This window comes from Euleptes europaea, chromosome 5 (genome assembly GCF_029931775.1).
Source record: "Euleptes europaea isolate rEulEur1 chromosome 5, rEulEur1.hap1, whole genome shotgun sequence".
Lineage (NCBI taxonomy): Eukaryota > Metazoa > Chordata > Lepidosauria > Squamata > Sphaerodactylidae > Euleptes > Euleptes europaea.
In genome coordinates, this window is record NC_079316.1 from 19,484,052 (window position 1) to 19,498,950 (window position 14,899).

The 14,899-nt window shown below is 44.8% G+C and overlaps 1 protein-coding gene across 5 annotated transcripts in view; it reads left to right on the forward strand.

Annotated features, from left to right (window-relative positions):
* The window catches only part of TNIK (TRAF2 and NCK interacting kinase), a 326,006-nt gene that overhangs the window by 191,110 nt on the left and 119,997 nt on the right, over positions 1–14,899 (forward strand). For all 5 annotated transcript variants that reach the window (XM_056850315.1, XM_056850320.1, XM_056850318.1 and 2 more), the window contains exons 6-9: positions 911–1,001; positions 3,469–3,599; positions 13,468–13,522; positions 14,493–14,571. In XM_056850315.1, the coding sequence (XP_056706293.1) occupies positions 911–1,001; positions 3,469–3,599; positions 13,468–13,522; positions 14,493–14,571 (356 nt within the window). The remainder of the gene's footprint in view (positions 1–910; positions 1,002–3,468; positions 3,600–13,467; positions 13,523–14,492; positions 14,572–14,899) is intronic.

Below are 14,899 nucleotides of genomic sequence, written 5' to 3' on the forward strand. Positions count from 1 at the left end.
AAGATGCAGCTGCCTGAACTATACCACTGGTTTTGCAGCTGTATGAGATGCATGCTTGTGTGTTCCTCTGTGAAGCTCATTGATCTGACTGCTGGCTCACGTTGTCTGTTCTGACTTGCAGCAACTTTCCAAAATCAGATACCTGAGATCTTTGTGCTGAAGATGCCTGAGATTAACCTTTGGTACATTAAGTGTGCAAAGCATATGTTCTTCCACTGAGCTGCAAACCTCCTTCCCTGTTCATGTGTAGATATACCAATATAAGTAGGCATATGCTCATGCATTGTGTGGGATGCAGAACGCAAGCCTTATCTGGAAAGTTGTTGAGCTCAGTAAAATAGAGTTGAGTTTAGACTTAACTTTTCTGGCTTAGTATTTGTATAGTGCTTCCAGCTTTTAAAGCGCTTCACCTAAATAATTACAGGAATTCTTGCCCCAGCCCTGTAAGGTAGACCAGTATCTTCTTGTTGCAGATTTTGGCTGGGAACTTTTCAGTCATGCGCATACTCTTTATTTAAGTTCCTGTCTCCCTCTTTTCAGTGTATTGAGCAATAGTTTAAGGGGAAATGGAGCGAAAGGACAGGGATCCTGACCTTGTTTTCAGCTGGCAGAAGGCACTTGCCTCCAAGGTCATGACTCCAGGGGGCACAGCAGACTGTAGTTTGAGGTGGCATCAAAAATTTGGCTTCTACAAGCGTTATTCTGCTCATGCTTAGACACGATCAAAGCCAGTGTACTCGATCAATTGGGTTAATCCTCAGTGAGTTAAAATATTTCGATCCATTGTCAGTCTTCTATTGTTTTTTGCTAGCTGATTGGTAAACAAGAAGAGCAAATAAATAAATGTCGTGTGTTCCGTGCCCCTGCCCACAAATCTTGAAATGTAATAACTTTCTTATTGAATTTCTAGGGTTTAAGTCATCTCCACCAGCACAAAGTAATCCATCGAGATATCAAGGGACAGAATGTTTTGCTGACAGAGAATGCAGAAGTTAAACTAGGTAAGCAAGGCGTCCTTTTCAGCTCTTGGAAAATGTTACCAATCCTAAAACTAGGCTGTCAGAAAAAACTTGATTTTGCCTTCTGAAGGCTGTAGTAATCTACTGATGGGGAAGTCAGAGGTACTCCACTTTTCTAATGAATAGATGCAAGAGGGGGAGGACCCCCAAGAACTTATGGGGTGGTGAAATCTCATCCCTCCCCTGCCAGCTCCTGCTTCCCCCCTCCCAGCTCTGAAGAAGTAGAGTTGGTTTGTTATACTCCGCTACTTCTCTACCTTTAAGGAGTCTCAAAGCGGCTTACAATTGCCTTCCCTTCCCCTCCCCACAACAGGCACCTTGCGAGGTAGTTGGGGCTGAGAGAGTTCGGAGAGAACTGTGACTAGCCCAAGGTCACCCAGCAAGCTTCATTCATGTGGAAGAGTGGGGAACCAAACCTGGTTCTCCAGATTAGAGTCCGCTGTTCTTAAGCACTATGCCACACTGGCTACGCCACGTTGACTCTGCTTTCCTTCCTTCTCTCTAACTCCCTACCCCCCTGCCTGCTTGGTCTTCCCTCTTACCCGCTCCCCTGTCCACTCGGTCTTCCCATTTACCCTTCTGTTTGTCGGCATCTAGGCGTTCCATTTCTCACCAGCTCCTGATAGCCACCACATTTCTGTGCGGCATTTTGGGTTGCTATGACAACCAAATATACTGCCTGAACTCCTTTTGTTTTGGCAACATCTATGCATATGCAGCCATAATAGAAGTTATGCTTGATGGTTGCTCTTTTTTTACCCCATCTTTGTTTAAACTTAAACGCTTCCGACTCATGGCGACCCCATGAATCAGTGTTTTGGAGGACATTGATTCATTGGGTCGCCATGGGTCGGAAGCGACTTGATGGCACTTAACACACATTTGTTTAAATGCTTTTTTGTTACAAGCTTCTATCTGCTGCAGTGAGGAGGGGGTTTCCTTGGAAAGCGGGTAGAACTATTTCTTCCACAGTAACTTTAGCCATATGGTGTAACACATTTCCATCATGCACTGCTATGGGCACTGTGGAGCAGACACAGCTGTATTTCTCATTACTTCTCCCTTTAACACCTGCAGCCCCCAAACTATATTCCTGCTTACAGTAACTGCAAAAAGCTTCATGCAGCCTATAAAGGTGACTTGGTCCACCACTATTCAATCGTTTAGATGGTGGTGGTGGGAAGTGCCATCAAGTTGCAGCCGGCCGACGGTGACCCTGTAAGGTTTGCAAAGCATGTTCAGAGGTGGTTTGCCATTTCCTGCCTCTGCATAGCGACCATGGGTTTTCTCTATGGTCTCCCATCCAATTACTAGCCATCATACTTTTAAAATAGTCACAACGCTTTGCAACCTTTGTGGTGTTTGCCTGGAAAGGAGGTTGTTATTGCCCTTTGCTGCTGTTGGCTAACAGCATCCTGAAGCTATGAAAGACTGTCTGGCCTTGTGCCATTCGCTGTGGCCTAATTCAGATGCCAAATTTGCAGCACTGGAGCTGCTTCCAGTCATACATGCCATAACCAGAGGGGCCACATACAAAGGGACGCTGTTGCCAGTCTCCTGGGAGGCATTGAAAGTGACCACATCATAGCATCCCTCTTGGGTAGTTTCTGTTGTCAAAGGCTATGAAGTAGCATCGGATGTTACCACACGCTGTGGTGAAGGTACTATTCAATTCAAGCCATGGACAAAGACGAGCTGAACCCCAGGCATCTCAGTTGCAAGACCAGATCTCTAGCAAATATACCACGAGGGCCTAAGAGACACCATACCTTCAGAATTCAGGGGAGGGGCTGTGGCTCAGTAGTAGAGCCTCTGCTTGGCATGCAGAAGATCCCAGGTTCAATCACCAGCATCTCTAGTTAAAGGGACTAGACTAGTAGGTGATGTGAAAAACCTCTGCCTGAGACCCTGGAGTGCCGCTGCAGGTCTAAGTAGACAATACTGGCTTTGATGGACCAGGGGTCTGATTCAGTGTAATGCAGCTTCATGTGTTCATGTGATATAGATATTCTGTGGGGATAATCTGAACACATGAATCTGCCTTATCCTGAATCAGACCCTTGGTCCATTGAGGTCAGTATTATCTACTCAGACTGGCCGCAGCTCTCCAGGGTCTCAGGCAGAGGTCTTGCCTGGTCCTTTTTAACTGGAGATGCTGGGGATTGAACCTGGGACCTCCTACATGCCAGGCAGATGCTCTACCACTGAGCCACAGCCTCTTCCCCATATTTTTTTTAGATTCTCTAGCTCTTTTTGAAATGAATGGGACAGGAAATGTACTCTTATGCTTGTCAAGGAGCAGTGCATGGTGGACGGCATCCTATATGAAATGTAACAAAAACCCAAGGGTGTTCCAAGTTCCAGTGCGTTCCCCCTTTTCCAGATGAAATAAAGTCGAAACCATGTTTACTCTGTGCCAGACTAAAGCTGTTGTCCTTTGCCTCCCCAGTGGATTTTGGGGTCAGTGCTCAGCTTGACAGAACGGTCGGCCGAAGAAACACGTTCATCGGAACCCCGTACTGGATGGCCCCTGAAGTTATTGCCTGTGATGAAAACCCAGATGCCACATATGACTTTAAGGTATTTATAGCTGCTAACGTGTCTTCAGTGGTTGCCAGGAGTATGTTGAGTGGTCCTGGATGGATGGGAACTGGAGTTCTGTGGAACCCTGGAGCAAATCCCAGGCGGGTCATCAGGTAGGCAAACACACTTATGGACAGTATTTGAGCTCAGAATATCCAGAGGGAAGCTGGAACCTGAGTGCAGTCTGGGGTTGTGTAGCAGAGGAGGTAGCAGGCAGACAGAGGACATTTATGCATCGGAGTTTTACCTGAGGTTCGTTGCTCACTGGACCCACACTTTCCTGTTGGGAGTCTATGCAGCAACAGTATCCAAGCTCAAATCAGGAAGTATTTGAATCCCCGTCCCTTGAAATGCTGCTTTGTAATTGGCTGTAGTGACAGAAAAGTCCCCTCCCAAACCCAATTGCCGCATAAAAAAGCATGTTAAGAGCATTTTAAGAACAAAAACAAAAACAGAGCTATTTGAAAGGGGTGGGGGAGAAACCCAAGCCTCATTTTATAAAGCCTTCTGCTCAGAAAGAACTCAGAGGAAGCAGGAAGTATTTGAATCCCTGCCCCTTGCCATGCTGCTTTGTAATTGGCTGTCTGTTTGCTGGAAGAGAAACCAAGTTTCTGTGTCCCGTGTTTTGCCGTATGCATGGGGATTTCAAGCGGGCTGAGCTCAGGGGAGAGGGAAGAATCAGGTTAATAGAGGTACAGGAAGTTCGGGATCTGTGAGGGATGGCCGCGAGGGCATCTCTAATAGAGGGAAAACTCATGCATAACTCCAAGGAACAACCACGACAGATGAAGGGGGGTGAACGTAACACAATTTCACTATGCTTTGTGTGAAGAAATACTTGAAATACTTCATTTTATCTGTTTCAAATCTCTCACCCTCACCTTCCATAACCATGGGGCTGCCACTGAAAAGGCCCTATCTTGTGTTCTCACTAACTGAGCATCTTTGATTGATGTGACCATCAAGAGGGCCTTTCCCTGTGATCTTAATTACTGGGAAGGATCATGTTGGAGAAAGTGGTTCTTCAGATAACCTGGTCCCAAGCCATATAGGACTTTAAAGGTCTAAACCAACACCTTGGATTAGCTCAGGAGTTGATCATTAGTCAGTATAATTGGTGTAATATTGGTATAGTTGCCAACCTCCAGGTACTAGCTGGAGATCTCCTGCTATTACAACTGATCTCCAGCCAATAGAGATCAGTTCCCCTGGAGAAAATGGCAGCTTTGGCAATTGAACTCTATGGCAGTGAAGTCCCTCCCCTTCCCAAACCATACCCTCCTCAGGCTACGCCCCCAAAACCTCCCACTGGTGGTGAAGAGGGACCTGGCAACCCTAAATATTGGGGTCACAGGCTCCCAATAGCTGACCCCAACCAACAGTCCAGCTGCAGCATTCTGCATTAGCTGCAGCCTTTGAACACTCTTGAGTAGCCCCAAGTAGGGCGCATTTCAGTAGTCCAGTCTGGATTTAACTAAGGCATGGATCACTGTGGCTAGATCTGATTGACTAAGGAATAGACTCAGTTGACACACCCTCTGAAGCTGGGTAAAAGCACTCTGAACCACCACAACCGCCTGGTTTTCTAAGGCGACTGCAGTGTCCGATAGCACTCCCAAACTGCGCACCTGGCTTTTCAAGGGGACTATAACCCCACCCCGGACAAGAGAGATAAGTCCCAGTTCTGCCTTTCTACAAACACAGAAAACCTCTGTCTTGTCAGGATAAAAACAAAACAAAAAAACCCCCACCGTTTTTGAACATCAACAACATCCTTGGAATAGGGTGGAAAAGAAAGGTGGAGCTGGCTATCGTCCACATATTGGTGACACCGCAGCCAATACTTCCAGATGACCTCTCCCAGCAGCTTCATATAGATAATAGTTCAGCTCCCAGCCAGCCCTGATAGATGTTTCTTGGGAAGTGCAAGGGGTAGGATTAATTAGCAGTCAATCCCCAGAACTGCAGAAAAGCAGATGCTTCAGGAACACAAAGGTTTTCCATTCTTTTCCGCCACAGCTTTCCCCCAAATGCCCTCTAACTGTTAGATACTTGTTTCCCTTTTGACATTAGCTGCAAGCTATATCGCTCCTGGGCTCGATGAGTGTACGGACCTTTTCTGTATGGGATCATTACCAAGTCTCAGCCGACTTAATCAGCGGTTGACATGCCGGAGCGCTGGCTCACATGGTGCCATTTCGCAGAGGGCCAAAGTCCACCTCCCATCTTGAGCAACCCTCTCCTGAAAATATCCGGCTGCAAACGCCCACGGGCACGCTTGCTCACTCGCAGGCAGACAGCAGAGGCAGTTTTCTGAGTGAATGAAACCTATCGAAAGCTTGTCAGGGAAAGCTGGCTGCTTTTGCCGGCGCCAGATTGATTCCTTGTTAAATTTCTATTCTGAACACAATCTGGGGAGATGCACAGTCCATAAGGCAGTCAGTCATTGGAAAGTGAACTTGATGTTTGTTGGGGATTTGTCACTGCCATTAAAATTTTGGATTTCAGACCCTCATGCCAGATGCTTTTGGGTCCCAGCCAGAACCTTCAGTTACCTGTTGGACTACTCACTTTCCCCTTAAATAAAAGACAAAGCCCTGCCTCTGGACTCCCAATCTAAAGGAGAGAATACATGCACAAGAGAAATGCATAGAAATTGGAGGAGGGATGTCCATTGGAGAATGCCAGCTTGAAAAGGCTAGTTTTTATTGGGCATTGAAATAGACTGAAGGGGTCGGGTGAATGCCAGGAATAGAGTTTCAGCGATTGGGAGTAATGAGGGAGAATGAAGGATGCATGTTTTAGGTTTCCTAGAAAAGGGGGTACCAAAGGAACAGAGAGTAGAAAGGAGTATGGAGAGAGAAGAGCAGATAGATGTGAGAACCAGAAAATGATTATTTTGGAAACTCTTTTGGAAAATCAGTTTACATTCTCTATTTGTTCATATACCACAGCACTTCTGCATAAGGCTGCCAATTCCAGCTTGGGAAATTCCTAGAGATTTGGGGGTAGTACCCAGGGAAGGTGGAGTCTGGGGTCTAGAGGGTGTGTGAGGGTGTGATGCCATAGAATCCATCCTCCAAAGTTGCCATTTCCTCCAGGGTGACATCTCCGTAGCCTGGGGAGCCAGTGTAATTCCATGAGAACTTCACATCCTACCCTGAGGTTAATAGCCGTACTTGTGCATGTTTTGCCCATGTTGGAAAAGGAGAAGAGAAGAAACACAGTGCAACCAAATGCCACCTGTGCTAGTTCTGGAGCCACTTAAGGTGACTGTCAATTCAAGCTTCCTGTCACTGGCCTGCTTGACTGATGCATTGACCGTCTGTCCCAGTGTCTTGATAGGTGATTGCTTTCAGGGGGCTCCTCATCAGACCTCCGGCACCAACTATCTCACACACCCTTTGAGTGTGAGTTATAACAGTTATGGGCCTTCATAACCGCCTTTCATGACTTAGAAAACCAGAGTACACCCTCTTTATATCCATCAGAATTTGAACAACTGTGGATCTATTTCCCATTTTCCCATTTGAGAGTAAGATGATCAGGCAAGTAATGGTGACCTCATATGTGGAAGCCAAGTATCTGTCAGAATTCAGAGCAGACCTCAAGGGTTGCTATGGGGAAAGGATCTGTGGTTGCTATGGGGAAGGATCTGTGTCTTGAGCTGGACAAGGGTAGGTGAAGGTCCTGCTCTTTTAGTCTTGACTTCTCAGTGGCATTTGACACAATAAGGCACCGAATTGAATGTGTGATGTCGTGGCTACATGATTGAGCTAGGACCCCAGAGATTGTAATTCAGTTCCTCCGGCCTGAAATTCACAGAGTGGCCTCGGGCCAGTCAGCTGCTTTCTGCCTAACCTCCCTCACACAGTTGTTTGGGCAACAAAATGGGGAACCTTGCATTCCCACCCTGAGATCCTTTCTAGTTTGGAAGGCATTTCCCAGGTAAGAGGTATGGGTTGGAAGAAGAGGAAGAAGGTGAAGAAGAGTTGGCTTTTATACCCCGCTTTTTCTATCTTTAAGGAGTCTCAAAGCAGCTTACCTTACCTTCCTCTCCCCACAACAGACACCTTGTGAGGTAGGTGGGGCTGAGAGAGTTCGGGGAGAACTGTGACTGGCCCAAAGTCACCAAGCATGTGGAGGAGTGGGGAAACCAACCCGGTTCTCCAGATTAAAGTTCGCTGCTCTTAACCAGTACACCACACTGGCTCTTAGGAGAGTCGGTTTCTTTTAATTATCACTGTATGTGGTGTGTGTTTTTTTGGCTTTTAAAGGTCGAAGTAGAGATGACATGGGAGATCCTTGATATAATTAGAAGCCCCCATGCGTCTGCTTCAAAGGCTGAAGTGCCAATTTTCCCCCACTCCATTTAAACGTGATACCTGTCTTTTTTATTTTCTCCCTGTAGTGCTAATTGCAGCTGGGGGTGGGAGAGAACTTTAGATCAGACAACTGGAGCAGGAGGGAAGATGGCCACCACTATCACCACCCTATGGACAACATCACTTTCCCGGTCTTCAAAGCAACCATGTGGGGCTTCTAATGAGTCATATAAACAAAAGAGCTGTGGAATATCTTTGATCACGGTTCTGCCATGTCGTACTAGCTTAACCCTCAATATAGTTTTTTATATATAAGCTTGCCTGTTAACTATCAGAGCATGTAGGGACTATGGAGGGGGGGTGTTCCCTACAACAACGAAAAGAAAAGAAAAGCATCGTGTGAGGCAGTAACTCATTAACAGTCAGTGCAGGTGCCTCATTTTTTTGTGAGGGTGGCATGATTTTGGTATCTGAAAAAAAAAGCCATTGTGAGCCTTGTGAAATGTTTATTATTAGAATGTTTGCCTGCATAGTGGGTTCTACTCTAGGAACGCTAGGGTTGCCAGGTCCCTCTTTGCCATCGGCGGGAGGTTTTTGGGGTGGAGCCTGAGTAGGGCAGGGTTTGGGGAGGGGAGGGACTTCAATGCCATAGAGTCCAATTGCCAAAGTGGCCATTTTCTCCACGTGAACTGAACTCTTATCGGCTGGAGATCAGTTGTAATAGCAGGAGATCTCCTGCAACTACCTGGAGGTTGGCAACCTAATGAACACTGCCCTCTACAGGGAGGGCACTTTTATATAGGCTGAGTGAGGGGGTTGTTGGGCAACAGGAGAAAAGAACGGCGAGTCAAGGAAGCACAAGGTGGTCACTCAGAAGGGTAGGGAGAATTTCTGAAGTTCCCAAGGGGGCTGTAGAGATGGAGAAAGGCCATTGGAGGAAGCGTGGCCATCTTCTGGCATGGGCCTTTGTTCCTGAGTGTTTATGGGATTTCTTCTGCTGTGACAAGTGGGGAAAAGTGGCTTTTCAGAGTATGTGACAGAGATCTCACCAAGTATGCAATGAGAGCTGTCTACAGTTTGTGACTCAGAACCCAGAGATTTCCTTCTCTTTTCACCCTGACTTTGGGACTGCTCAGTGTATTTTATTATTGCCACTGTTTTGTTTAAAACTCCCAGTCGTATACCTATAAAGGGATTTAAGTGCTGTTCTGGTTTTGAATGGGGCATTCCACCATTCTGAGACCATTGCCCTGGCCCATGTAAAGCTAAAAGGGCTATATTACAATTGGTCAATCAACTTGATGAAGGGAGAAAAGGCCCTGCCAGTTTTGGTTCCTCAGGCAGCTAAGTAACTTGGGTGCCAGTGTGGTGTAGCGGTTAAGAGCGGTGGACTCTGATCTGGAGAACCGTGTTTGATTCCCCACTCATCCACATGAGTGGCGGACTCTAATCTGGTGAACTGGGTTGGTTTTCCCACTCCTACACATGGGCTGGTCACAGTTCTCTCCGAACTCTCTCAACCTCACCTACCTCACAAGGTGCCTTCTTCTCCTCCTTCTCCTTCTCAGTCAGTTTTAATTTTGTAGCTGAATTTGAGAAATCCACACTGTCTGTCTGCTTCTAGTAGGAATAGTATACTTATTCCCTTGCAGGTTTGTTAGCAAAGGTCAGAAATGTCCATCTGTCCTCAAGGATTAAACACATTTAGCAGCCTTGATGTTAAACAAGTTAAATTTCTGCAGGGTTTTTTTTAGAGGTCATTGAAAAAACTTGTTGGACATCGTGACACTAACTGATTCATATTAATGTGGGTGACATTCACCTTTGGGAAATAGTCACTTTTTACGAACTGTCATACTGGCCAAATGACTTAATAAACACAAAAGCGGTTAAGAGATGATTCTGCAGAAAGAAAAGGCTCCAGCCACTAGAAATAAAATGCCTCTGATCTTCCTGCTTACTTCAGTTAAAAGAAGCTGGTTTTGTAGTCTAAAGAATAATGTAGTTAATGCCTCACACACACAAAAACACTAATGTCATTTAAAACACGTACAAAGCCTACATTGTGGTGGTTTTGCATTTCTTCCTTGGTGCTTCTTGCTTCCTTCTTGGCAGAAACTTTCCCCAAAAGACTAAGAACAATAACAGTGTTTTTTTTTCTTCCAAGAAGGAGTAGTACAAATTGAAATCCTAAAAACAGTTACACCCTCCTAAGCCCATTGACTCCAATGGATTTAGAAGGGTGTAACTGTGTTTCAGAATGCACTGACAGACACATTGAAAAGAAAGCTGACGCCTTGCCTTACTTTATTTAAACCCTACTAGTCTCCCTCTGAAATTACAGGCATTTTGTGTGTCCGTATGTGTTGTGTATTGATGCATTTTTGTGGAACTTTTAGGTTATATCTGCATTCCAAATTTATACTGGTTTTATGCCAGTTTAACTGTCATGGCTTCTAGACTCAGGGAACAATAGTTTAAGGGGGCAGAAGATTCTCTGTTGGATGTCCTTGGCTCCACTCACAGAACTAAGGTCCCCCCCCAGGGGGAGGGGAAGAGCATGGTTATTCAAACCAGTTGTACAAAGTGCATAGTGCATAGGTTTACTGAGAAGGATTCCTGTTTACCATGCCATTTCAAGACATATATCTGGCATCTGATGGGATTTTGGAATAAGTTATTAAAAATGAATTTTATACGTATGGCTATATTGCATGGACAAAAATCTGTCTTCCACCCACCCACCCCCAGGCTGCTGAGAAGACAGCAGCGCCTCCTTTGAAGTTGCAGCCACTCTAACATACCAGGCCTCCATGTGAAACAGCCATTCCACTAGAGACTGTTAAGAATAGTAATTCTAGTTAAAATGTATATTTCCATTTTATAAATTGCTTTGAAGATGATGAAGAAGAAGAGTTGGTTTTTATACCCCACTTTTCTCTACCTTTAAGGCGTCTCAGAGCAGCTTACAATCGCCTTCCCTTCCCCTCCCCACAACAGACACCTTGTGAGGTAGGTGAGGCTGAGAGAGTTCTGAGAGAACTGTGACTTGCCTAAGGTCATCCAGCTGGCTTCATGTGTAGGAGTGGAGAAAACAACCCAGTTCACCAGATTAGAGTCCACTGCTCATGTGGAGGAGTAGGGAAACAAGCCTTGTTCTCTAGATTACAGTCTGCTGCTCTTAACCACTTCACCACACTGAGTATGTTTAAAGTTGAAAAGTGAATAACGTATACATTAAAAAGAGAGAGAGTGAGAGAGATAGAGAGAGAATGAAGGTATACAGCTAGCAAACAAACATGTCACCTGAAAAGGCCTTTGATAGTATTGACCCTGTGAAGCTGTAGTGCTAACAAGCTTTGGAAAAGGCACCTTTTTTAGGCTGAACAAGTCAAGAGCCCCCTCTTACTATTATAATGTTTTAGAACTTTACCATATGACTCAGCTCTGTCTCCCTATGAGTAATATGGAGTGAGGATATGAATGGTCATAATTCATATGGATATGGAACTGAACATCATGCAAAAACTTGTAAGTCTTATGATAGAGATGAGTAGAGCTCCCCATGGGGATGACATTTTGGCAACATCTCCAGAGCAAAAGTAATATGTAGCCCATCTCAAAGACCCTTTTCCTGGGAATGAACGTGAACACATAAAGCTGCCTTATACTGAATCAGACCCTTGGACCATCAAGGTCAGTATTGTCTACTCAGACCGGCATTGGCTCTCCATGGTCTTAAGCAGAGGTCTTTCACATCACTTACTGCCTGGTCCTTTTTAACTGGAGATGCCGGGGATTGAATCTGGGACCTTCTGCATGCCGAGCAGATGCTCTACCACTGGGCCATACTCCGCTGGGGCTTAAAACCAAGGCATCATGAAGTAAAGACCTTGAGTAGGTCCTCCTCAACAGAAGAGTTCCTTTGTATTTTTTGGTGGCTCAAACAGACTTCAACTAGGGCTGAGAGTCTTCTTCAATTAAACATGCCGAAATGGGTTTCCAATGCCTGTGGTCTTGGTTTCTTACATGTCTGCAGACTAATGAACTACCCAGCTTTATACTGGGAATACTGAGAAGTATCATTTTAATACATACTTTTATACTTGTATTTTTGTTCATTCTCTCCATCCAATGAATTAATAGTTTGAATTATTTTAGAAATCTCAGCCATCGTGTCTGCTCAATTTATTTTGCCTTTTTTAATACCCTGGGCAGATCCAGAACTGCATGCAGATAGATAGATTGTTTATTTGCGGCCCTTGGCCAGATAAAACAAGATACATGGACTAAAATGGTCTTACCGACAAAGGTTTACAGTCCGAGTCTTAAATCACTTAAAAATAAATAAAATAATAATAATTAAAAAATAATAACATCCAAGTTACATCTGCCATTTGGACTAAGAGACTACTCTGTGGCAACGAATTTTCATTGCAGCAGTACAAAACTTTGCTACCTGAGAGGTGATTGAGGGATTATCTCCTTGTAGGAGCTTTTCTATCTTTTCTCTTTCCCTGTCGGGTCCCATTCTCAGTATGAGGGGCTCAATAAACTTAGTACGGGGTACAGTGTAAAAGTTACAGTTCAGGAGAACATGTTCAGTAGTTTCTAAATCCCTGGATTTACAGGGGCATAGTCTCTCTGCCCTGGGTATCTTCTTGACAAACCACCCCGTAAACATAAGCTGCTTAGTAAACCTCGTGATGTGACGTCACCCCATGGGTCCGTAATGACCTGGTGCTTTCACCTTTACCTTTAAAGAATGCCACATTAAGAAATGTGCAGCTTGTATCTGTGTTAAAATATTTATCTTACCGTTCCTCTGAAGAGCTCAGGGTACCTGGTTCCTCACCGATCCCACCATTCCATTTTACTCACACAACCATCTTGTGAGGTGGATTAGGCTGAAAGAGAGTGGGTCTTCCAATGAGCTTTATAACAAAGTAGGGATTCAAACCTGCATCTCCCCAAGCCTAGTCTCATCCTCCACCCACTGATCCACATTGTGTCCAGGGGTATTTTAGTCCCAATATACTTTTTGATAATAAAAGTTCCCTGGTGAAGTTAACAGGAATAAATTGCTCAAAGTATTGGGGGAGAAGAGAAGAGGGTGGCAGAGGGGATGGCAGATAATTGCCTGTTGCTTTTGTCAGGAGATTAACTGCCAGGCTGCTTGGGTTTTTACATTTCAAAGAGTTACTCCTTTGTTATTGAAAGAGGATCACATTGGATTACATGGCTTCAGTGTTCTCATGTACCAATTGTGTTGTTGTTTTTTCAATCTGTGGGGAGGGGAACTTGACAGCTCTAACAGTGGGAAGAACATCAAAACTGATGTCTGAATGGCCTAAATCTTCTGATCTTGGGAGATCAGGCACTTAGAAAATACTGATCAAACTTTACAGCTATAAAGTGGCCAAGGATTTTTTTTCTAGTATAGCTGTAGCTCCCCCAGATGACTGCCATTTTCTTACAAGGCTCTGCCAAGTTAATGTGTTTTCCTGAAAGGTTTTGTTATCCTTTTTTTCCCCTTTCAGAGTGATTTGTGGTCATTGGGGATAACAGCCATCGAGATGGCCGAAGGAGCTCCCCGTGAGTACAACCCAATTTCATGGTTTTATCATGCTTGGATCGTTGGTTGTTAAGATTTGTTATGGGTTGGCAGTTCTGTGTGATTCACTGCAGACTGTCTGAGAAAGGATTTGAATTGAGAGAGGTGTAGAACCCATGGGTTGAAATGGCACTCTCCAGAACCGGAACAAATCTTATCCATAAAATTTGGTACCAGTAGTACCTTAGAGATCGTGGCAGAACAGCCCCACTGACCAGCAGACATTGTTCCTTCCCGCCCTCTGATGTATCTAAGCATCAGTGGCTTTCTGAGTCTCCGCCTGGCAACATGCCCTCTCTCAGCTTTGGCAACCCTGAATGGTTTTTTTGTCCTTTTCGGTATTACTGCCACTAACAGGCCTTCGTAGGAAGTACCCACTGAGAGGACCAGTGCTCCCAGCTTCCTTTCCCTGTGTTGCTGTTCCTCACGCCTACATCTCCCACTATAAATCATCAGGTTACTGCATTGGCACACCACTGGGGCATAGCATATCTGGCAAAGGGAGCTTTGACTCTCAAAAGCAAATAACCTGGAAGTCTTGTTGGCCTTTAGTGTCCTACTGGACTCGAATCTTGCTCTTCATGTGGCTAGTATGTTTTGTTTTGTAAAAAAGGCTATGCACATCCATTCATGGATTTCCTAGCAGCTTGTACAGTTTGTCCCTAATTGTGCCATCATGTTTTTCCATGCTAGCAGAACAGAAGTTCATTAATTTGATTATCAGGTTGAGCTTTCCCACATCAAACATGATGAGGGAACAGAGAACACCTTGAAGATCTTGTATTTCTTCGGCAGAGTGTTCGTTCAGTCTCTCTTACTATACTTATGCCTTGCTTTTCCCATTCTCATCGGAAGGACAGGCAGGGTATGAGTACTTTAATAAATAAATGCATTCTGTTTTTTGATATTTTATGTCATATCCAATGCCTTCTGCTGTGATTTTTTTTTCAGCCCTTTGTGATATGCATCCCATGAGAGCTTTGTTCCTCATTCCCCGGAATCCAGCCCCCAGGTTGAAATCAAAGAAATGGTGAGTGTTTTCATCCTCTTTTCTCCTCAGTTGCATTTGATCTGCATGTTGCGTTTTAGTTGTACAAACACACACTGTGAGGTTTAAGGACTCATTTTGAAGTTGGTGGCAAAATGTCTGCAGAAGCTGAAAATTTTGGCTGGCCTCTAATAGGGGAGTCATGTAAAGCAGAACAGCCTATACAGGAATCAGCTTAGAAGAAAAGTTGGTTTTTATATGCCATTTTTCTCTACCTTTTAAGGAGAATCAAACTGGCTTACAATCTCCTTCCCTTCCTCTCCCCACGGTAGACACCTTGTGAGGTAGGTGGGGCTGAGAGAGTTCAGAG